Source organism: Myotis lucifugus, unplaced genomic scaffold (assembly GCF_000147115.1).
Source record: "Myotis lucifugus unplaced genomic scaffold, Myoluc2.0 scaffold_26, whole genome shotgun sequence".
NCBI lineage: Eukaryota > Metazoa > Chordata > Mammalia > Chiroptera > Vespertilionidae > Myotis > Myotis lucifugus.
This window is the reverse complement of record NW_005871074.1, coordinates 332,489-356,952: the sequence shown is the minus strand read 5'-3', so window position 1 is coordinate 356,952 and position 24,464 is coordinate 332,489. Positions and strand designations below refer to the sequence as shown.

Here is a 24,464-nt window from a genome sequence, read left to right as displayed (position 1 = left end):
ATATATTTAAAAAAAAATTTTTGGTCCTGCACAAATGTATTCATCCTTTAAAAAATATTCACTGAGCACCAAGCCATGTAAGTAGAATGCAATTGAATCCTGTCAGCTGTGGTGTCATGGAAAGAAAGTTGTGCTTAAAATAATAAGCTCTGGGCTTTAGCCACCTCACTGAGCTTAAGTTTCTTCATCTTTAAAATGGAGATAATCACATATGTTTCCTTAATCTGTTTGAAAGGATTTCATAAGGGTGATTTATACTGAAGTATTTTTTTTAATCCTCACCAGAGGATATTTTTCCATTGATTTTTAGAAAGAGTGGGAGAGAGAGGGAAAGACAGAGAGAAATATTGATGTGAGAGAAACACATCGATTGGTTGCCACCTGCATTGCGCCTTGACCAGGGCCTGTGCCAGGGAGGAGACTGCAACTGAGGTACATGCCCTTGATTAGAATCGAACCCGAGACTCTGGTCCACAGGCTGATGCTCTACCCACTGAACCAAACCGGCTAGGGCTGAAGTATTTTTTAAATGTGCGACTATACAAATAAAGGTACATAATAATTATTAGATATAACATAGTTGGGTTAAAATATTGAAACATGCAAGAATAGATGAAAAAAAGCAATTCTTAATAATACCCAATTCCATTTTATAAAGTTATTAGACTAGTAGATCAGGGAAATGGCTTGCCTTTTGCTATCAGCAAAGCATTTTATAAAGTTTTAGTAATGTTCTTTACTAAATGGGCACCAAAACATTGGATAGAGTCATATTTTGGCTGAGCAACTGACTTTTAAGAGGATTGATAATTGAATGAATATGGACCCGGAGTGAGATCTTTATTTTGTCATTGATTTTGTCCTAGTAACATGTTGATTGAATTAAAATAGAAAATCCTTGATTAAAAGTTCCAAGTGGCATGCTTATAATGTCTATGGGTGTCACCAAGCTAAAATAAAGAACTGGTATACGAAGAGATAAAGATTCGGAATTATCTCAGTAGGTTGGAATGATGGGTAAGGAAGGTGTATGTAAAATGAAGAAGATAAGATTTGGCTGGGATATATGCCAACCCTATATTTAGTCTTAAAAAACAACCCAACAAACCTCTGCTGCAAAAGAGAAAAGGATTCTAGTTCATGTTAAAATGATCTCTGACTTATAAGTAATCATAAGCTTAATATGGACCATCAATATGGTGAAGGTCATAAAAAGACAAACAAGAAATATGTTGCAATTGCACATTAATTTTGTCACATGACCTAGAATAAGGAAGGGAGAGGGAGAGAGAAACATCAGAGAGAAATATTGATTGGCTGCCTCCTGCATGCCCCCTACTGGGGATCGAGTCCACAAGTGGGACATGTGCCCTGACCAGAAATCGAACTGGCAACCTTTTGGTGCATGGGAAAATGCTCAACCAACTGAGCCACCCTACCAGGGCCGAAACTGAGTTATTAACACCAAGATATTAAAGTATGTGGACTGCATATAGAATTCATTAACATAAGAGGTAAAATCAATTAAAAATACGAATAACCAGACACATATTAGAAAAATTACGGTTGTAGACCTAAAATGGGTTTTGAAGGAATAGATGGTTATTTGGGATTTTCCTAATTTCTTGGCATGGACGTTAGAGTCATAATGCCTTTTGCAAACTGTCCTTGGACGCTCATTGTAATGTGAATCTGCTCCAATGTGGTTGCTTTTGTGTGACTGGGGTTCTCTTCTAGAACAATCAATATTTTTGTGTCTGTGTGGTGTTTATGTACATGTATAATCAAAGCTAAAATCAGATTAAAAACACAACTACAAAAATTTTGGAATATTTATTATTTATTTTATTCCTTTTCTGGGTTCCTTACTACCTGATATTAAACCTGAAAGACACAGTACATCACATAACCTGTTTTAACTGAAAATAGCAACTGCATGGAAATATCCTTATCTGAGGAGGCCCTGGTGCCTGCCTTTCCTGGGACTATGCATCATGTGATGGCCTGAAAGTGTGCTTAAAGGAGGAGGAAACCAGTTACTCTGGGTCCGTGTCAGATGCTAACATTTTCCCCTCTCCTCCAATACCATCCTGCATTATGAAGTTGGCAGTCTGGGAACAACAACAACAAAGGCAGCAAATGCTTAAGGGTAACAAAAACATTGCTTAGTTCTAACATCTGGAGTTCATCACGGCAGCCCTGACGTCAGGACACAGCCCAGATGTTAACTATAGTAACCATCTAAAGTTTGGGTGAATGTGGTCTTTCCTTCAATTTGCCAAGTCCTTTTAGTGAAAATCCATGAAAACATAACAGCTTAAGAATATAAGTAGTCCACTAAATATTTGGGAGACCAGCTTTGGGATTACACAAATACACCAGCTAGTGCTCGGGTGGTCATCTCCTTGGAATGTTGTGGTCACCTACTTGGAAGTCTCACTCCCCCTCTTTAACCCCCCCCCCCCAAAGAATACATAAAAAAGTAAAAAGCCCTTGAAAAGAATAGCAAGAAGGGAAACTGTGAATGTAAAAATGAGAAGTAAGTAGTTCTGAGCCTAATCAACATGGGGATATAAGTCAGGACACTCCTCTTACCCATTCAAAGGCAGGCCTGCTGGAAGACTGCCTACATTTCTGTGTTTTATGTACATCCCTCCACATTTTCTAGGCAGTTGAAGAATAAGAGAAGACTTATTAGAATTCAGCTGGAGAAGAAAACGATGAACTATATCTTGAATTTCTTTCTACTTTTGATAACTATTTTATAAATTAATGTGTAATTGATGTCTTGTACAGCTCTCACAATCAAATAATTAAAAAGGCTATGCTACATGAGCTTATTTGGGGGATGATGATGAAAAGAAAATGTAACAAAATTTCATTAGTTAAATCCTAACCCACATGAACCCCCAATTGTCAAATATCATTGACATAAGAAAGACTAAACTACAGAAAAAAAAAGATATCTGGGAATATATATATATATATATATATATATATATATATATATATATCTTTTTGTGATTTCATATGATGGGGCAGTGACATGACTAAAAATCACTTGGCATTTAACAAAATATTTAGAATTCATTTAACAAATACATAGAAAGCAGAGTAGCTCTGGTAAAGGGCACAGACCGGGAGATGGATGGTCTAGAGCAGCCGTGAGCAAACTACGGCCCGCGGGCCAGATCCGGCCCGTTTGAAATGAATAAAACTAAAAAAAAAAGAGACCGTACCCTTTTATGTAATGATGTTTACTTTGAATTTATATTAGTTCACACAAACACTCCATCCATGCTTTTGTTCCGGCCCTCCGGTCCAGTTTAAGAACCCATTGTGGCCCTCGAGTCAAAAAGTTTGCCCACCCCTGGGACTCTAGAGTCAAGTCCTGACTCCCTTATATACCGTATAACCTCAGAAGAGTTACACCTGCTGGGATGAGGTTAAAACATCACTGTTAATTTAACTACTATAAAATGTATTTTTGTCAGAACTAGTGATGCATGTATGAAAAGCTTACAGCAGTACTGCTATATAATAGCTCAGTAAGTGACATTATTAATTATAATGAAGGCATAGATGACTCCTGTCCATCTTTGTATCCCAACTCTCAATGACTGGATAAGCACTCAGCAAATATTTCTGAATATATGAATGAGTGAAAGAGGAAATAGTAAATGAACAGTCTCAGAGGTTGAAACCACTTTTCTCCTTGTTTCCCGAACAGTTTTCTCCTTGTTTCCCGACCTGTGTGTGTGTGTGTGTGTGTGTGTGTGTGTGTGTGTGTGTGTGTGTGTGTTTTAATATATTTTTATTGGTTTCAGGGAGGAAAGGACAGGGAGAGAGAGATAGAAACATCAACGATGAGAGAGAATCCTTGATTGGCTGCCTCCTGCACGCCCCACACTGGGTATCAAGCCCGCAACCAAGGTACATGCCCCTGACTGGAATCAAACCTGGGACCCTTCAGTCCACAGGCTGACGCTCTATCCACAGAGCCAAACCAGCTAGGGCATCTCTGTGCTCTTTACCAGGATTCACAATATTCCCTCCTCTCTGCTACCTTACCTACTCTTGCCTGAAAATTTTAACCCATAATTTATTAACCCATGATCACTTTTCAGACACCTCCAGGTCTAGCTTCCTGGTAATGCCCACAGCACTGAACACTGATGTCATCTATGGTCATTTTTGCGGTGCATGCCAAGTACCTATAGGAAGTACTCAATTGATATTTGTTAAATGGAAGAATATCTTTCGTTGCTTAATGTGCATGTCTTGAGAGTAGAGCCCATTTCCTATCTATACATTTCCATTACAACCGGCAACCCAGCATATCTGTGTTTGAAGGACGTTTAGAGATAACGGAATTGAACCTCATCTCCACAGATGAACTCCACAGATGAAGAACATGAGGATTACTGACTTGCTCAAGTCTCTCACAGCTGGTTTAGTTCCAGAATATGGAATACAAATCAGACCTCTTCACTCATGGTTTTTGGTTAAATGGATGAAAAAAAATAGTCCTAATGGAGGTTTATAAGTGATCATATGTATTTATTACTATGTAACTCAAGCTTTCAAAATTCCTAAGGCCACAAACAAGGGTTTAGCCTAAATTACTGAAAGACCAATGGATCTTCTAATCACAGATTTTTAAACTAGCTTAACTCATTAAGAGGCAAGGACAGGCTCTGTAGAGATGGCCAGAAGTGACTTGCAATAAATAGTGACTCCTAGTAACACTGTTTAGTGTGTGATAGTCTTTAAACACGCTTTCCAGTCCCTGACCCTATTATTTGCAGTCTGTGCTGTCTTGTTTGTATTGGGAGATATGATCAGGGGCCAAGTTCCACCCTATACTATAGCACTGCAATCGGGATGTTGCAAAACAGTTGTCTTGTATCACAAAACTAAGATGAATTTTCTCTGAGGAGAACTTTCTCTCTAATCCTGTTACGTAGTTCCCAGGACCACATATGCTTACCTTAAAAAAAAAGGCAAAAAGTCTTGCCCTGGCCAATGGATAGAGCGTCGGCCTGCAGACTGAAGGGTCCCGGGTTTGATTCCGGTCAAGGGCATGTACCTTGGTTGTGGGCACATCCCCAGTTGGGGGTGTGGAGGAGGCGGCTGATCGATGTTTCTCTCTCATCGATGTTTCTGGCTCTCTATCCCTCTCCCTTCCTCTCTGTAAAAAATCAATAAAATGTATTAAAAAAAAAGTCTGACATGCCCATCAAGCCAGTGAACAGCTATAAAGCTCTGGTGGGATGACCGTATGTGATATAATCTACTTTATATGTTTTAGTCATCACATGGATGTCTGCTCTAGTTAAAATGCAGATATTGTTTCCTGATAAAATATTGAAAAGTTTGCTGCATTCAGCATTAAAAAATTATTTTGTGGACTATCCTGATTATATCAAAAACGTTAACTGCATACAGGATATGATGCAGACTTTGTTTATGTCAGCTACAGGGGAAGAAAAAAAAAAGAGGACTAGAAGCTGTGGGAGTGCTGTATGCTGAAGGTAGAATGCACTCCTAATCCTAACCAGCTGTCCTTCCTTGAATGCAGGGGGACGTAATAGCAGTCGCTCTCTCTTCTCACGTGTTCAGTGAGCCGCAAGCTCTGGGTGCGTTTTTACCAAAACAAGGGCAGAGCCGTCTCCTAGCTACACCAGTGTCTCAGAAAATACAAGAGGGAAATACCCAAAAGTCAACTTGAAATAAAATATATACAAGCACCAACAACACATTTCTCCAAGCCTGTTAAATGTCAGGGAGCCACAGTTAAGTAATTACTTAAACACAACAAGTTCCAATTCACTTACACCACTTCAGAGTGGCTACTACCTCAACGTGAATCACCCGGCAAATCACAAGGGCAAGCTGATGGACACACAACATTCCAGTACCTGCACAGAAAGAGCCTCCAAACGCTTCAGATCTTTCAGCTCCTCCTCCTTCACTTTCTTCAGGGGCAAAGTGTAAACCCTTGACTTCACAAAGAAAACTTTAGTCTGACTTTCTTGAAGTAACAGGTCAAGAAAATACAGAAAAGCATGAGAAAGAAATAACATTCTCACTTTTGTGTTTACAAAAATACGCTATGGAAAAGCATGGAGACAGGAGGGGATTTTTGTTAGTTTCTAAAAGGGGGGACCCATATCTGTCCCCCCTAATTGATCATCTGCTTCTTGATTTTTGCTTCAGTCCTATAAGGTTATAGGGACATCATGGATTTTCATTCAGGAGAATTGAGTTCACATCCGCATTTAAAGTCTTACTAGTTTTGTGATTGTTGACAAGTTACTTAACATTTTCAGTTGTGTTTTCTCATTTGTCAATGGGAAAATGACACCTGCCTTAAATGGTTGTTTCAGCACTCAAGGAGATGTAATGTATTAGGTCCTCAATGAAAATTAGTTTCTATCTCTTCTGATATTTCATTTCATATTTGTCCAGGGTCCTGCCACTTCTCATATGGGCAGGAGACAGTCCATAGCTAGGTTTTAAAATATTCAATTTCATTTTGCAACTAAAGAATAATGAGAAAATAAAAAGATTAAAATTATAATTACAAAATGTCCACTCAATCACTCCAGTAGTACTTGGCATGAAAAATTATGAATACAGGGGCAGAATTAAGCAAAAAACAAAATAAAAAGAGAGAGAACCCATGGACATGAACAATAGTGTGGTGACTGCAGAGGGGGGAGGAGAAAGGGGTTGAGGTGGAAGAGGGCATAGAGAGGATAAATGGTGATGGTGAAAAATAAAATTAAATTAAAAAAAAAGAAAAAGAAAAGACAAAAGTATGAATACAAAAGGTCTTGGCCACACCAATACCATCCAACATGAAAACTTATGCCCACTGACCATGTAGTGCTGTGAATCATAATGAACCATAATGATCTGAATCGAATGCAGTTAAAAAATCTTAATTTTAAAAATTTTATAGAAATATGTGAACACAGGGCTAGGGCTGCCCTAAGACCTTAGAGGGGTGTGGGCAAGGGAGGGACCCTGAAGGTTCATTAGCTTCATTATAAATCCGCCTGACTGTGGGGTGTAGAGAATCAGTGCCTTATTTTTATTATTAAAAATAAAACAACAGATACTACAATGTTTGAAAATTTCAAAACTTCCCCAAACACATCATATTTCCTTTATTTCTCTCCCACCTGTCCTACTTGAATTGGCATGCAAACTTGTTTATTCTGACTAAGCGATGGGAATTCTGACTTATTTGAACTGGTGTGTGTGTGTGTGTGTGTGTGTGCTGTTTGAAAAAAAAAGTACTGGTATGCTATGTGGGTGCATACCAGTGCTATATACAAGTTCAAGAGATGTTTCTTCTGTTCAAGTAGATTCCTATCTAATTGGGTGGAGAAGACTAACACATGAAATAGCAACAAAGACACGCAATAGATAGAACAGCATAGAATTAATTATGGGCATTTTAAAAATCAGTAAGTGCTACCCGACTTTAGACAAGACGGACATCAGTAAAGGTTGACATTGTTCCAAATGCTACAAAAGCAAGATGACTGCTTTTGGACGAAGGGATCATGCTACATTTGTTGACGAACAGGAGCAAACTGGAGGAGAAGCAAAGACCCTGCTTTAGTGGAACCTGAGAAGGCAACATGACTAAGAAGAGTGTCGCTAGATCACAGGATCTTCACAAGCAGGCAGAGGGGTTTTGATTTTATGTGTCTGGAAACTGCATGACATTGAGCAAAAACAGCGACAGAGTGAAGATGGCAGTGGCGTACACGATGGATGGAAGTGGCAAGTGTGAGAGTTCTAGGGACATGCTTAAGAGGCCCTGATTTAACCTAGGTGAGAGTAATGACAGCCTGTGGGGTAGTGGTGGATGTCTAGAGAGGAAGAGCCGGACACAGAGAGAAGTTAACCTTGGAATTGTTGATTTTCATCTGATGTTGCAAGCCCTCCAAATTTACGTGTCCAATAGACAGTTGGAGATACAGGATTAGAGTTTAAAGGTGAAGAGAGGACAGAAAAAGGTAGATACACAGATGATAGATACTAGTAGATAGATAGATAGATGAAAAAGACTCAACTGATGCTGAATGCATACAAGTATAACTATCATATCACTTATATACAGGGTGTCTCAAAAAATGTATGTACACTTTAACAGCTGATAGCTCAATTTTGAAAATAAAATGTATTTTAATAAACACTGCCTTTATAATTATTCAAAGTGTATGTACCCATTTTTTGGGACACTATAAATGGTAGTTTGAGTTTTTGGAATTATTAAAATAGAGGTAAGAATACAATCTGGAAATAATTTATGAATAAAACAATACGTGTGATATACAAAAGAGGGGGTACTCCTTCAATCAGCTTCTGAATGTTTGATTCAGAAAAAAAATGTGAGGTAGATGTTTTGCCTCAATCTCTTGATACCTATTTTTTCTTTTAGTTGGTCCAATAGAAAACGTACTTGTATAATATAATATACAGTATTCACATATGTAGAGCTTCATTTAGAAATATGTATGTATGCATTTTGGTTTTGGCCTCAAAGATGAACTTTTATACTAAAGGGAGACAGAGACAATAAACAAACATCTATAACATTCTGGGGTAAATGAACTGTACTTGGTTAATAGGAGAATGTGATTTTTAAAAATGTGATTTTAATTCAGCCAAGGTGACATGTTAGCAGAGCCCTGAGTGAAGTGAGGGAGAGAGTCATGCGACAACTGGAAAAAGAGTTTTCAGGATGAGGGGACAGCAGTTTCCCGGGAACAGAGAGGCCAGAGTGCATGGCATGGAGTGAACTGGGGAGAACAGAAGACGAAGCAGGAGAGGTAGGCAGGCCCCAGGTCAGGTAAGGACGTCTTGGCTATAGAAGGGATTTTATTCTAAGTGTGAGGGAAAGATATTGAAGGCTTTGGAGTTGAGGAGTGACAGGACATGATTTATGTTTAAAAACGTCACTCCGGTTGCCAAGTTTGGAATAAATTACAGGAGGGGGGCGGGGTGGAAGTAGGGAGGCCGGTTGCGAGAATCCAGGTTTGAGATGATGGTGGCTTGGGCCAGGGTGGTAGCAGTGAGGGTGGTGACAAGCGGTTGGGTTCTAGATGAATTTTGCAGGTAGAGCGGATATAATTGGCTGGTGGAAGGAATGTGGAGAATGAAAGAAGAGAGGAGCTAAAGATAACTGTCATGAACTGAGATGAAAAGACAGGTTTTGTGGGAAAGTGAAGGAGCTCAAATTTGGACACGTTAAGTGATGTTTGGCAAGTTATTTAACCTCTGTGGACATCTTTCATTTGTAAAACACGGATAACAGAATCTACTTCATAGGGTCAGATGAGGAGTAAATAATGCAACAAAAGCTGTAGCAGAGGCTGGCACTGAATGTTAGGTGTCTACCTAAAATGAAATATGAGGAAGTTGAGGAAAAACTTCAATCTTACATTCTTTCTGAGTCTTAAAAAAAAAAAGGCTTAAAAAACCCTTGCTACAATTTCTTCCACAAACCCTCTTTGAGATATGGGTGTTACTGGTGCTGTGGGAGAGAATGTTAGTTCTAAATGTAAATTTTGTCATGTGTGCTAAATGTAATAATTTTGACAGTGATTATGATTGAATAAGTAAATTAGGAATAGTAATGATGGTTATTAGAGAGAAGTTCTAATTGAAGTAAGGAGACTTCAAAGAAGAGATGGGGGTTTATATTTTGGAGAAAAGAGAAGAGACTTAAAGAATTGCTTGAAGGGCACATATTTCATGAGAAATGATAACAAGCATTAACATCAGGAGGGAAATTGACAAACCAGTGATTATGAAGAAAACCACCACATGTTTTACAAAGTATGGCTTGTGTCCCTTCTGGACTTTACGTTCTGAAGAAATGGTTTGTGGTCAACTTGGTAAAATAAAAAGAGGTCATTTAACTAAGAAAATTGAAAATTTGTTAATATTTCCAGACAATTATGAGGAGCTGATTGTGTCCCCATTTTACTTTTTTATAAATATATTTTTTAATTTATTTCAGGGAGGAAAGGAGAGGAAGAGAGAGAAACATCAACGATGAGAGAGAATCATTGATTGGCTGCCTCCTGGACGCCCCACTGGGGATCGAGCCTGCAACCCGGGCATGTGCCCTGGCCGGGAATCAAACTGTGACCTCCTGGTTCACAGGTCGACATTCAACCACCGAGCCACACCGACAGGGCTGTGCCCCCATTTTAAAAATGACCTCTGAGATCTTTACAACACAAAGCAGTGCATGGCTCCCAGCTTATCAATATGATAAGGAAGATTCCTAGGTAGATGGGTGAATACAAGCCCGGAGGCCATCACGTCCACACTCTGCAACCTGAGCTTCAAAACTGAGTGACCATCAATAGCTGAGTATCTCTCTGAGAAAAGGTCAAGTAAGGATGCTGTTTTTAAACATGCACATCATTCTAAAGCATGATGTTTTGCTTGCAAGAGACATTTTAAACAAAAGTGTTGCTACTTACTCATATAATGAAGTAAAATAAAAGTAAAATTTATGCTTATTTTTCAAATTAACATTTTCTACGCTTGAAGATAATTATTTGCTGCTTAAGGAAAGAGTTGCTTTTCAATGGCACTCAAATAGTTGGTCCTTACGCTAGGCTTTCACACTTGGTTCCAGGGAACCTTTGGTTTTACTGGAAACTTTCACATATTTTTTGGTGGGGAAGAGGCATTATGTTAGGTGCTCTTGTAAGCATTTCTTAATACAGGCTATTGTGAAGATGTTAGCTCTGAATCACACACTTTTTGCTTCCTCTAATTTTCAGATACTCTCCTTCCATATTCTATTCTCATCCCTACCTCAGCTGTATTCGGACCCAAATATAGGCTGAAATTGGGCATACATCAACTTGATGTTTATCATTACCTTTAAATGGATACTTAATTATATTTTAGCTTGACCTATACAAAAAACCACACTAAAATTAGGGAAATATTATTTATTATTTATAGCCTTCATTCCAAACCTTACTCATCTAATCTTTGGTTAATTCTATTACTAATTAAAAAACTTTTTATGATATATTTATATATGAGATATATTATACAAATTTATGTGTATTTATATAAGTATATATATAGATGAATATATTTATATGACTATACATATATATATAAATTTGACTTTAATATCTATATAATTTACATTTCTATGGTTTTTAAAGTAAATATTCTGTGACTTTTATGGCATTTGAAAACTTCTCTTTTCTATCATGGGCATTCCTTTATTAGTATACCATTGGCACGACTGTAATTCATGTTGAACAATGTGGCTATATAAGATGTACATATCTTAGACTATGAAATTCCATCCTTGGATGAATTATTCTATCATAGAGAAATTGCTACACATATGTACATGGAGGTATAGACAACAGTATTCCTAACAGCAAGTGCGTGTGGTAATAAGACATAATTGGAAACATTCTAAATGCCTCTCAATAGGAGAATGAATAATAAATTGTGGCATATTTATATAACTGCAGTAAGAAGGAATGATCTTTCTGTTTCAACATGAATAAATCTCAAAAATATAATTTTGAGCAAGTGAGTTGTAGAAGGATATCTGTAGTATGGTACTACTTAAAGCTTCTAAATGTGCAAAACAATAATTAATATTGGTTTAGCTTACTTAAATATGTAATATGAGTGCAAAACTGGGAATGATTAAGCACTAAGTTCTGGACTGAAGAATTCCAAGGGAGTTGGGGAGGAGGAGGAGGGAGGGAATGTGATCCAGGAGGGGCACACTGTAATTTTAAATTTTAAAAACAGTAATTTTAATGCTTTATTACTTAAATTAGTGGTTGACACATGGGTTTCTTATATGTCTAAAATATTAATAAAGATAATGTTGCTATTAATCAATTGATAATATATCTAAAGATATTTTTGGAGAAAAGACTTTTGGAAAGCAAAAACACCAATTTTAAATGTTATCTGAACTGTGTCGAATCAAAACCAATGAGTATGTTATGAAAACATCAACTTAAGCCACACGAGACACTGGGATCAAATGTGCCAGGGTCCGACTGCATGGACCATTAGCTATAGCAACATCACCTTCATTTTACAAAAGCAATTAGTCCATGCTTCAGTCTTCAAAGCGAGCAAGGATTACCTACTCTTAAAAAGTTATTAAAAGCACTTGGCTTTTGACCCTTACAGCTCAATTGGTAGGTGGTATGGGGTCAGCTTTTTTCTCTCTTAATAAAAGATGCCAAATATCGTTTTCCTGGAGTCCATTTAGAAACGGAGACGTTACCTAAGTTATTGCGATTCCAAACCAGGCACTTTTGTGTGAAGACAAGTGGATAGCTCCAGTAATGGTGTTTCACTAATCAGTTAAAAGACTTTAGGTCCAAATAGGGAGGAAAATATGGAACCAAGGAAAGCAAGCACGCACACACGGGACAGATTATGCACTATGAGCTTCTTAAAGTCAGCCTCTAACTTTAAGCACAAAACGGGTAAAGGAAAAGAGCAGTCACAAAAGCAGCCTGAGAGGCAGGGCATGTGTGGGTTGGCGGTAGGGATTAATGAGGATGAAAGGCCACGCGGGTTCACTCAGGGAACACTTTATGCAGCAAAGTGGGAGTGATGCTCAGGGTCACGGAAATAAAAACATTTTCTACAAAGTGGCCTCGGAAGAATGGGAGCTTGGAATGTGTGTGGTGTGGCCAGGAAGGTGGGTGCACGGTTTGGACACCCTTGTCCTCGTTCCCCAAGGGGCAGCGCCAGCAGGCATGGTTTACCCTCAGCCCCTGTTAATGCCCTTTCTTCCCTTTTTAAAAGAGTTAAATGTTTATTTTTTTTCTTTTCCCAGTCTATTTACACTTGGCCCTGATGTACCAGCTAATCCTTGGGGTATGCACATAGTGGCAGGTCACAGACTGTTATTATTGTCTTAAATGGTGCAAAGTGCATTTAGAATAGATTTTCAGGCACTGCTTGGAAATAATTTTTCTAGAGTTTACCCTCTATGTTTATCTTCAGTTGTGCAATGACTATGCTGTGCCAAAGAGCTTTGGCTGGAAATACAGTCTTGGATTCTAAATCACCGATTTATACCTTGATCTTCCCTTTTTACCCTAGCAAAAGAAAAACTAAAAAAAAAAAAGAGAGAAAAAGAAAGAAGTTCAACTTTATAAGTTGTTATACATAAACTGGAATTAGGTACTGAATGTACATTTCATAAATTTACAAAATTAAAGTACAAAATGTCCGGTGTTATTCACACAGTACTGCTGTATGTGCCATCTGCATACCAAAGGCACAAGTAAGGCACACACTTTGGGTGTCTTGTCATCCCTCTACATTCTTCCACCTGGTGCTCCTGGCTGGGGCATGTTTGGTTGATGTCTGGTTGAATGTGGTCTGTACCCCAGCACAAAGGAAAGGGTCTCAGTTTCTCCTTGGGACTCAGTGGCACAGTACTCTACTAGGCTGTTGTGTTATGGTTCTTAAATACACTCTCTGTAGAGTTCTAATGTGATTAATAATTCTTAGAATATGAAAATCAACCCGTGAGAAATAAAACTCGAGATGGCCTGATTATATTTATTTCCACATTGCTTTGGGTTTGGCGCATTTCCTCCCTCCCCCTCCCCTCATTGGATTGTCATCTCATTTGTCCATCCATGAGCTATATACATGAGTTAACATGCATATGCTAATTTAATTTGGCTGGAATTCACTAGATGAAATTCTAGCTTTTTGTAATAGCACCAAGGAAAGACGTTTCTATTGCAGCCTAAAATTACATGTTCAAACTTGTTTAAATCAGAGAAAAATCATAGTCCAAAGACTGTCTTATCAGAGTTGAAAAACAATACGTTTGCTGGCATCCTTTCAACTTGAGAGGGCTTCATTTAAAAAGTTTTATTTTAGCCCTAGCCAGTTTGGCTCTGTGGCTAGAGTGTCAGCCTACAGACTAACGGGTCCTGGGTTCGATTCTGGCCAAGGGCACATGCCTGGGTTGCAGGCTCGATCTTTCCCAGTAAGGGGCCTGCAGGAGGCAGCCAATCAATGATTCTCTCTCATCATTGATGTTTATATCTTTCTATCTCTCTCCCTTCCTCTCTGAAATCAATAAAAACATATATATTAAAACAGTTTTATTTTAAAGGTAGCATATTATAAAGGTAGATTAGGAATGTTCTTACTCATCTAATTTAGTTCTTCTTCTTCTTTTTCCCCCCAGATGTTTATGTTGGTGAAAAACCAATAACACTGTCTAGACCTCTAGGATATAGAAATCAAGCATGAATGGAAAACATTCCGAGGTCACACTTCAATCTGGACCTACAACATCCTGCTATTCAAAACCATATTAGAGATGATGGATCATGATAAACTGAACCACACTGAATAGCTGAGTCAGGGTTTGAGAGTTGTCTGCAAAAAGCTAAATGTGTCACAAAAAAAGCCTACAAGATAAAACAAAGTCTAGACATCATTAAATGTGTTGTATCCCCACCTCCACCCTAAGTTGTCAACAACCAGAGCCTACTTTGTGATGTTTACATCAGCATCCTGTAAGTCAGGAATCCTCAATCTTTGATGAAGAGAAGGTCCTTGAAGTCATGGCATCCTGATGGGTGTGTGTGTGTTTAATTGATAGATGTGCTCATGCTAATAATAAATCCTCTAAAGAGACAGAGAAAGTGATAATGTAGTGTCAGGATGTTCACCAAGCAATAGTATGCCATGTTTTTTACTATGTCTTGGTGATTTTCATTAATTTGTTTTTATTGAGTGTTTTAGTTCTTGAATGAAAAAATTTACTGATTGGATAATATTGCTATAGAGGATCAAAACTGACAACCCTCTGTATGACACTGAATTCAACATTAAGGTATTTTTATTGTCAAATAATGAGTTCGGGCCTGGCTGGTGTGGCTCAGTGGTTGAGCACTGACCTATGAACCAGGAGCTCATGGTTCGATTCCTGGTCAGGGCACATGCCAGGGTTGCCGGCTTGATCTACAGTAGGGAGCGTGATGTTTCTATCTCTCTCTCCTTCCCCCTTCCTCTCTGAAATCAATAAAAATATATTTAAAAAATAATGAGTTCGGGTAAGTATCTTGGCAAATCATAAAATGAACTTCTCGCTCAGCACTTCCTGGCTGCCACTTTCACACTCTATGGAACTTTCTATCTGGAATACATTTGAGTTACACTTAATCTGAGGTGTGGGTCAATGACTGTCTCAAATAGTGCAAACCTTACTACTTCCCTGGGCATACTGAAGTAAAATCAGTGTGGGGTACTGCATGTTTTTATTTCTATTCAGCGGAGGCAGGAACCAGGTAAGTCAGTCCAGTTACTAGTGTGAGAATTTTCTCAAATTGAGGAATGTCCAATAACTTACCTGGCTGAACATACCAAGGATACTGTGAATAAAAGTTCAATCCCAAATACCTATATTTACTTACACATACCCCCACTACTGTCATATTCTCATAGTGGCATAGAGGCTCTTTGCCAGGACTCAAATGTTTTTATTTCCGTGATCAGCAGTGGAAAATGGACACCTACTGCTAGGTGTCAGATTTAGTTCATATTACAAAAAATGTTTTTAGTTTAATTACGCACCTAGTCTTTGGCTGTGGCTGAGAAGTGCAACAGTAGCACTACACAGTCATGTATTTGATCAGTAAGGGTATAGATAACTTTGTTCTTTGGGTAACTTTGGTTAAGTCTTTAATGATAATTCCAAACAAATGCATCAAAAATAGCAGTGGTTATTCACAAGCAACGGGGGAAGAGCACAGAAGGATTGATGCAAGGTCGTCGTCATCATCGTCATCATCATCATCATCATCATCATCATCATCATCATCACACAAACAGTGCCAGCACATGGCACATCCTCTTTCTTCAAGAATCACAGGTTATACAAGACATACAGATGGCCAACAGGCACATGAAAAGATGTTCAACATCACTAATTATCAGGGAAATGCAAATCAAAACCATGATGAGATGTCACCTGTTGGAGTGACTATTACAAAAAAGACAAGCAATAACAAGTGTTGGCAAGGATGTGGAGAAAAGGGAAACTGGTGCACTGCCGGTGGGAATGGACATTGGTGGAGCCACTGTGGAAAACTGTGGAGGTTCCTCAAAAAATTAAAACTAGCTCTACCAGATGATCCAGCAATTCCACTTCTGGGTATTTATCCAAAGAAAACAAAACCACGCATTCAAAAGATATATGCACCCCCATGCTCACTGCAGCATTATTTACAATAGCCAAGATATGGAAAAAACTAAATGTCCATGGACAGATGAATAGATAGAGAAAATGTGGTACATAGATACAATGAAATATTATTCAGCTATAAATTAAGAGTGAAATTTTTCCATTTGCGTCAGCATGGATGGACCTTGAGGGCATTATGCTAAGTGAAATAAGTCAGACAGAGAAAGACAAATACCATATGATCTCCCTTATATGTGGAATTCTAAAAAATAAAACAAAACAAAACAAGCTCATAGATACAGAGAACAGATTGGTGGTTGCCAGAGTTGGGGGTGAGGTGGGCCAAATGGATGAAGGGAGCTACAAACGTCTGTTATAAATTAAAAATTCATGGGGATATAAAGTACAGAATGGTGAATCTATATATATAAAAGTCTAAGCTGGTAGCTATCATGCTCAATGACCACCAGGGGGCAGACACTCAACGCAGGAGCTGCCGAGCAGCAACTTTGCAGAGTGCCCTCTCGCAATCTGGGACCCCTTGGGGGATGTTGGACTGCCAATTTCGGCCTGATCCCCGCAGGCCAGGCCAAGGGACCCCACCTGCCAGAGGGACCCCACTCACTCTGCAGACACCTTTCAAGCCCTAGAGCTGCTCCAGGTGCAGCCGGCCAGGGAGGGACCGTGGGAGGTTGGCTCCAGGGCATGCCTGGCCCGATTTGCCCAGTCCTGTCCCGCTGGCCACCTTCTAATTAATTTACTTGCAATGTGCATGAATCTGTGCACCAGGCCTCTAGTATGGTTAATTATATTGTATTTCATATTGGAAAGTTGTTAAGAGAGCAAATCTTAAAAGTCCTCATCACACAAAAAAAGAATTTTGTAACTGTGTATGGTAATGGATGTTAACTACACTTATTGTGGGGATCATTTTGCAATACATACAAATATCAAATCATTATGTTGTACACCTGAAACTAATATAACGTTGTATGTCAATTACACCTCAATTTAAAAAAGAACAACACTTTGGGACAGCCTGGATGGACCTGGAAAATATTATGCTAAGTGAAATAAGCCAATCTGAGGAAGACATCACATGATCTCACTTATTTGTGGAATCTAATGAACAACATGAATTGACCAACAAAATAAGACCCTAAGCATGGAGGCATGGAACAGACTTGATGTGGGGGTGGGGGACGAGAAGAGATAAGCCAAAGAACTTATATACTTATAGGCATAGCCAGTGGACACGGGCAATAGGGTAGTGAAGACCTGAGGGGGGTAGGGTAGGAGCTGGGAGGAGTATGATTAAGGGGGGGAGGAATGGGAGATATCTGAAATACTATCAACAATAAAATATATATATATAGTTCAGCTCTTTTTTTAAATATATATTTTATTGATTTTTTTACAGAGAGGAAGGTAGAGGGATAGAGAGTTAGAAACATTAATGAGAGAGAAACATCGATCAGCTGTCTCCTGCACACTCCCTACTGGGGATGTGCCCGCAACCAAGGTACATGCCCTTGACTGGAATCGAACCTGGGACCTTTCAGTCCGCAGGCCGACGCTCTATCCACTGAGCCAAACCGGTTAGGGCAATAAAAAATATATTTAAAAATAAAATAAAAAGAATGACAAATTATTATTAAAAGTGACTAGAATCAGAAATTGGAAAACACAAAGACAAGTTTAACTTCAATGTAGGCCCTAGTAATTCCTCTGGAATAGAGAACTTCCAGGAATGCTCTTTTAAATCCACTTTTGGCTTCATAATACAGCTTCAGATCCTTAGCAGACCTGTGACTAATTCATATGCCCCTCCGACCACGCCTTTGACTTTGGACACATCTCTTTATTTGTGTATAATAACCTTTGGCAAAATATGCAGACTGCTCATACATACTATTTGAACTGAAGAAAGTTATAGAGGTCTTGCTCCAGAAAGGGAGCCAGGCAACATATCCCTCTCCAGTGGCAACCCTGGCATTTCACATACTTCTTCCCATACCAGCACGGGGCCACGTGCCTGCAACCTCAGCGTGCTGGTGCTGCTGATCTTTCCCATGTTTGGCTGCATCTATACAGCAATTTTCAAAGCAGGTTCCAACTCGCTTGGGATGGCTTTCAGATATTGTAGATCCAGCCTGACAAACTCATATGCAAGACTGATTCCTTCATCAATGTGCAAAAACAGTTATTCTCAAGTCATTTCATTTTGGAGTTCAAGGTCTGCACGCAAAAAATCACCTCCATTAGAATCTTCTTTGTTTTTCTCCAAAGGTACAGAAATAATGCCCATTTCCCATGAACATTTTAACCTTTTCTTTTCTATTTTTTGGACTGGTTGAACTAGTTTTGCCCAAAAGGCTTAGGAAAATTATAGCAGTGTCATGATAACAGGGAGAACTCCCAGGGAAGCAGGGTGAAAGGGAAAGGGAAGAGAGGTTACAAAATCCAAACTCGTGGAATGCTTACTACGTGTCAATGACTCTCCTAAGCACTCTGCCTAGTTGCTCATTTAATTCTTAAAACAATTTTATGGTATAGCACTATTATTATCCTCTTTATATTGGTGAGAAATAGACTGACTTGCCCAAAGTTATCCAGTGCAAGAGCCAGGGTTCATACCCAGGCAGGCTGGTGTCACAGCCGGCTCTCTTAGCCACTGTTGTCTCTCTCATCAAAGCTGGCCTCCACATCAACATGCTCTTCTTTTTATCAGAAATAGTGGTACCTAATTTAATAGCTACATGCTCACGCCTACCCTCCAGAAATGTGAGAGTGTCTCATGAAGCATCATTAGTGGTTGTCTCTCAGACCCTTTAAAACGTTCTATAGTGTTGCGTATGTCTAGGGAAGTCTTTGTTTACGGGAGGAGCCTGCATATTTTGAGGCATGCATCATTCTTGATTAAAAGGCATTACATATGCCCTTACTTGCTTTGCACTGTGATCCAAAGAACAGAAAACAGTTCACAAAGTCAGTGTTTGTGGTTGCCTGCCATGGGAAGTGGGCCAGGGTTCTTGATGCCCCATGGAATTGAAAGCCAGCGTATCACACAGCATGTCAAGCATTCCTTTTGCTAGTGAATCAGAGACCTGGTCAGCTGAAAGGTAAAAATTTATTTCACAAAAGACAGATGATGCTGAGCAAAATATCCCAGGGGGATCCAACCTGATGTAGATACTTGAAGAATTTATTTTATGTCTCTTGAATCTCATCTGGGTTGAGATTTGTCTACATTTTTTTTTTGCCTTCTTTATAGACAATTCAGTTTTTCTTCCTCTTTTGAATGTTTAGCTCTAGAAGCAGTGCCACATGTCTCATAGCAGGTTGAGGCATTCATATTTTTTCCTTCTATGTCATGTTTCCCTAATAGTAAGAATTGATTGAATATTTTTATAAATCAGTGTATTTTACACTATATAAGTTGTCCTTACCTTACTAGATGTTAAAGAAAGACTAATGTTTATTTTCTTTTGTGGTTTATTTGTTCATTCCACCTTCCCAGTTGATGACAGCTACTGTACATGTATAGTCTGGGCTTTGCCCTGCTTTCAGTCTTCTGTCTCTTTCTAGTCTGAATTTAGTTTCTTTCATTCTTCCTCAGAGGCAGTCTTGCTGGTGTATCAGTTCAATCATTGGTGGAGCTTTGGGAAATATACTGGTACATCAAGGAATTCCAGCCATCTCACGTATGACAGCCCAGTATCTCAGACTCTGATAACTATTGATGAGAACTATTTGGAAGTTACAGGGATTAAGCAGGGATTCTTAATCTAGGGTCTATGGATAGAATTCAGGGTGTCCATGAACTTGGATGGAAACAATTTCATTTCTAGTTTCACTAAATTCTAATGGAAACTTCACGTTTCTTCTAATGATAAGGGTTGACAAGCTGAACCTCCGCCCCCTCCCCGCCAACACACACACCATGGTATCAGTTGTCCCTGTGACTGTCACCGCAGACTTTTCCATTCATTAACAGTTGTTGCAGAAATCACAAAATACCACTTACACACATCCCTGCTGTACAGGTATGGTAGTTATCAAAGCTGCCCCTGATCACACATGAGTGCAGTTTTTCTGTCCACAGATGTTCATGTGACATTGCTGGCCCCACTCAACTACCAAACTGGAAAGTTGAAGGTTTGCACATTGGTGACCTGGGTATGGATGTTGCTCCCCAGTATTCCCTACCTATGATGGTTGGCGACAAGGAGATGAATCCAAAGCTACTGTACAGTTTAATGTTCTGACTCTAGCGAAGCAATAATAAATCTGGGATCTTTAAAAAATACTTAATTTAAATTTACTTCCTTATATTTTAAACACAATAGCGTATTATATAATTCATTCATGTTGTATTACTCTATCACAACTTTGAGTTTTGAATATTAAATACCTCGATAACTACATTTTATTAGTATTGGTTCCCTTTAGATTTTATGTATTTTACTTATGTTAAAAGTATTATCCTGAGAAGTGATCCACAGGCCTCACCAGAATGCTAGAGACCAGTTGGCACAAAAAAGGCTAAGAACCCCTACATGACCCTATACACAAGGATTACAAGGGCAAGAGGTTTTAAGGAATGAATGCACCCTGATGCCAAGATGTCCTTGGGCTCAAGGGGAGGCCGGGCGGAAGCAGAGGAGTGGTGAGGACACAGAGGAAGTGTAAGACAGAAGGACTGTTGACCCCATCTTTCACCCAAAGTTCCAATTCCCTGAAGACCCAATGCCATCCTCTGTGCTTAGGAAAGAAGACAGTGTACCTGTGGGCTTGGGAATAATGGTTGTAGAGAGAAGAGGGTTGTGTGGTTGGGCAGAGAAAGGCAATCTATAATAATAAAAGCGTAATATGCTAATTAGACCAGACGTCCTTCTGGACAAAGCCAGGGCTGTGAGGGAAGGAAGCCCAGATCCTGGTGCCAGAGAGAAGCCGGTGCCAGCAGCCAGGGGAAGGAAGGCCTACTCTTGCACAAATTTCGTGCATCGGGCCTCTAGTTACATATAAAGGAGCATGTAATAAAACAGTCTGTTCTGTCACTCCTCACAACCTAAAGGCCTTTTCTAGCAGCAATTCTGTACTGTGTTTTTATAAGGCTGTGGATATTTAAACATAACAGATGAAATTCCTATTTTTGACATAAGGGAGTTTAAGGTAACAAGAGGTATATGGTGGTTTTTGTACATGGCATCATTTGGGGCAGAACTAGGAACTCTTAAGTTATGTAGAGTGTGTGTGTGTGTGTGTGTGTGTGTGTGTGTGTGTGTGTGAGAGAGAGAGAGAGAGAGAGAGAGAGAGAGAGAGAGAGAGAGAGAGATTGACTGATAGAGAAAATATCTAACAAGGAAAGTTAAAACTTTGTCTCTTGGCCCAGCACTATGGAAGAAACTGAAATCTCGGGTTAGTTTTTGAGAAACTACATGAAATGACTGTCATAGAAATAATGTTTCAGGGACTATTTACTGAAGTATTTTCCTATGGGGCTTCAAAACACTTCTCATCTGTCACCTGATTAATTTCACAACATAAAGTGAAGGGAGAGGTTTGGACTTCCTATTGCCCTCCATTCCGCAAGAGAGGGCCAAGTGGGAGGATATAGAATGGAGTGTACCGATGCTTGGAGAAGTGACTTCTTGTGGATAATTAACAGCTAAAGTCTTTGGTCAGTGGGAGGGTGGGGTGCAGGGGAGAAGTTTGAGGGAAAGGATAGAATGAGTGCTCTTGAGGTTTGGATGTGAACCAAGTCGGTCTCCATTGGACAAACACTGACGGAGCTCCAAGCCACGTGCCAAGAACAGGGGAGGACACAGAGGGGGTCCGAGGCCCCAGAAATCAGTCCATTGTGGTAGCCAAAGCCCTTTCCTTTCCAGTACAGAACCTGGATGCTCCACTGTGCGAAGTGCCTAAGAGGTCGTACTCATCTTAGGAAAACTGGGCAATACAAAGAATTTCTTCCTCCAGTGGACCTGTTTAATGTTTCATCGCACATAAAAAGTAACTAATTTTCTCTAAGTATTTTTCACTCGATGCTCTAGTTTTGACTCCATATAGACCATTAATATTTAACAGACAAGCCCGGACGGTGTGGCTGAGTGGTTGACCATCGGTTACGGGCTTGATCCCAGTGGGGGAGGTGGGGGGGGGGGCGCGTGCAGGAGGCAGCTGATCAATGATTCTCTCTCATCATTGATATTTCTATCCCCCCCTCCCTTCCTCTCTGAAATCAATAAAAATATACTTATAACCATTTAATAGACAAATGACAAAACAGAGACAGCATTTTTCCAGGGATCATATTCTTATTCTCAGAAGTCAACAGCTGTCAAAAGCTCCTCATTTATGAAAATGGAAGGGGAAGTCTGGGATGCTGGAATGTTTGAATTAGTCTTACTATCAAATTAAAACACCCAACCACAGTAAGATATGTTTGTGTCATCTTTACAAGACACTATTTGTGGAATCCTTCCATTTGTGACAATGAATTTGTCAAACAAGACAAAAATAAAGCAATCACCTTATTTTTTTGGGGGGGGGTCAAACAATTATAGTTGTGAATTTTATATTCCCATATCTTATTTCTTAAACTTCCTCTAGCCAAATACAAATGTTTATCACTAGATAGAACACTTTAAAAAAAACCTGCCTTAATATGGAAAGCTGGATTTCTTTAAGGTATCACATTTTACTATAAAGCCACACTAAAATGGTTAAATTTAAAATATTCTGCTCCATCTCCCCTAGCTATGGTTAGACAACACTGTTTATTCTCTCCCAGTCCTGGGCAATATCGTTTAATTTAACAGAAAGATTTTTATGAGCATTTAGGAAAAATTTCCAGCTTACCATGATTAGGTAACGAGTATGTTATCTTCATAATCTCCTTTATCACAGTCACAAACCTTAAACTCCTTCTTTTCAAGTCATGTTGGGACAATTGTGTGAAAGTCAAAGGACCTTTTATTGAGAGCACACAGCACAGAAGTCCGGACTGACACTTCTAATATTTTCAACAACGCAGAGCTTCACTCAGCATATGAAAAACAACTGGATTAACCAAAAGGGTAAAGAAAACATAATCTTTGACCCATCTGTGCAGATGACATCAGTATACAGACTTAGACAGCAAACAAGACAGAGCCATTCAACACGACTGGGAGAGCTTTTCGGGATGTGGAGTTCTCTTGCCTGCTTGTTGGCAATGCTATGCGGGATCCATTTCTGAATAGTCTTAACACCAGAATGAGGCAGAAGTTCCCGTCTCCTTGGCGTGGCCCTGCAAACACAGCCTGCCATTTGGTCGCTGTCACATGAGCCCTCGGACGTTTGAATTGCACCACTGTAGTTATGCTTTATTATATTTCAAATGCCGGCCTCCAGCATACCTGACACACTCTTGGAACTCAGCGCAGCTCCAGCTGCCAGAGGAAATACCAGCAGCTCCGACTGGGCAGCGCGGATTACTCCACTGACACACCGCCCGCCCGCCCGGGCCCCTCGCCTGCGCGCCTGCCAGGCCACCTCGGACCCCAGCTCCGCAGCTGACCCCAGCTGCCTAGCGGATCCCCGTGCGTCTGCCCGAGGCGGCCCACCCCCACCGATTTCCTGATACGCGTAAGGATCTCGCTTGGTTTTTCAAGGGGAAAAACAACACCCCACCACCACAGAAAGCACCTCTCATAAAACCTTCTCTAGAATTAATCAGACGGAGGCATCACAGGGAGAAAACGACACACCCCAAACCCCAAACACTGCAGAAGCCTTACATGTCAGAGGGAGACTGAGGGCACCGCCGTGACAGTGAGGAACTTTACCCGGCTGATGGGCTCATAAATGACCCGCGTTCCTCACTGAGCCGGTGTATTTAATTGTTTTCCTGTTAATACCGCCCCTCCCCCCGCCCCCTCCCCTTCGCCCCTCACCTGCCAGCCGTCTGTCTCGGGTGTTTTTCCAGATAACATCCAGGGCTCTGGCCGTGGAGTCTCGGATGTGATCACTAAAGGACCTCCGGAGAGGGGCTCTCAGGGGCCGCGCCATCACGTGGGCCTCGGGGTCCCCCATCCCCGCGAAGGACTTCAGGGCTGCTGCCCTGGCGCCGCGACCATTCTGCTCCGCTCCCGCTCCCTCCAGCTGCAGGCGCCCTCCCGGGGCTGCGGGCTGCGGCTCTGCCAGGCGGCCGGGG

At 40.1% G+C, this 24,464-nt stretch overlaps 2 protein-coding genes across 4 annotated transcripts in view; both read right to left on the bottom strand.

Moving 5' to 3' along the window:
- DLC1 (DLC1 Rho GTPase activating protein) overlaps positions 1-24,464 on the bottom strand; it is a 362,233-nt gene that overhangs the window by 139,773 nt on the left and 197,996 nt on the right.
- Positions 1-24,464, bottom strand: part of LOC111825433 (cGMP-inhibited 3',5'-cyclic phosphodiesterase B-like) — a 25,998-nt gene extending 1,534 nt beyond the window's left edge. Inside the window, exons 1-2 of one of the 3 annotated variants that reach the window (XR_002828587.1) lie at positions 24,205-24,325; positions 5,922-6,544 (exon numbers count right to left, since the gene is read on the bottom strand). Coding sequence is in view for 1 of the 3 variants with exons in the window: in XM_023751831.1 (XP_023607599.1) it covers positions 15,804-15,937; positions 24,205-24,343 (273 nt within the window). In the remaining 2 variants the exon portion in view is untranslated. Of the gene's footprint in view, positions 1-5,921; positions 6,545-15,745; positions 15,938-23,145; positions 23,559-24,204 lie in introns of those variants that run through there. The other 2 variants (XM_023751831.1, XR_002828588.1) reach the window with 2 other exon arrangements.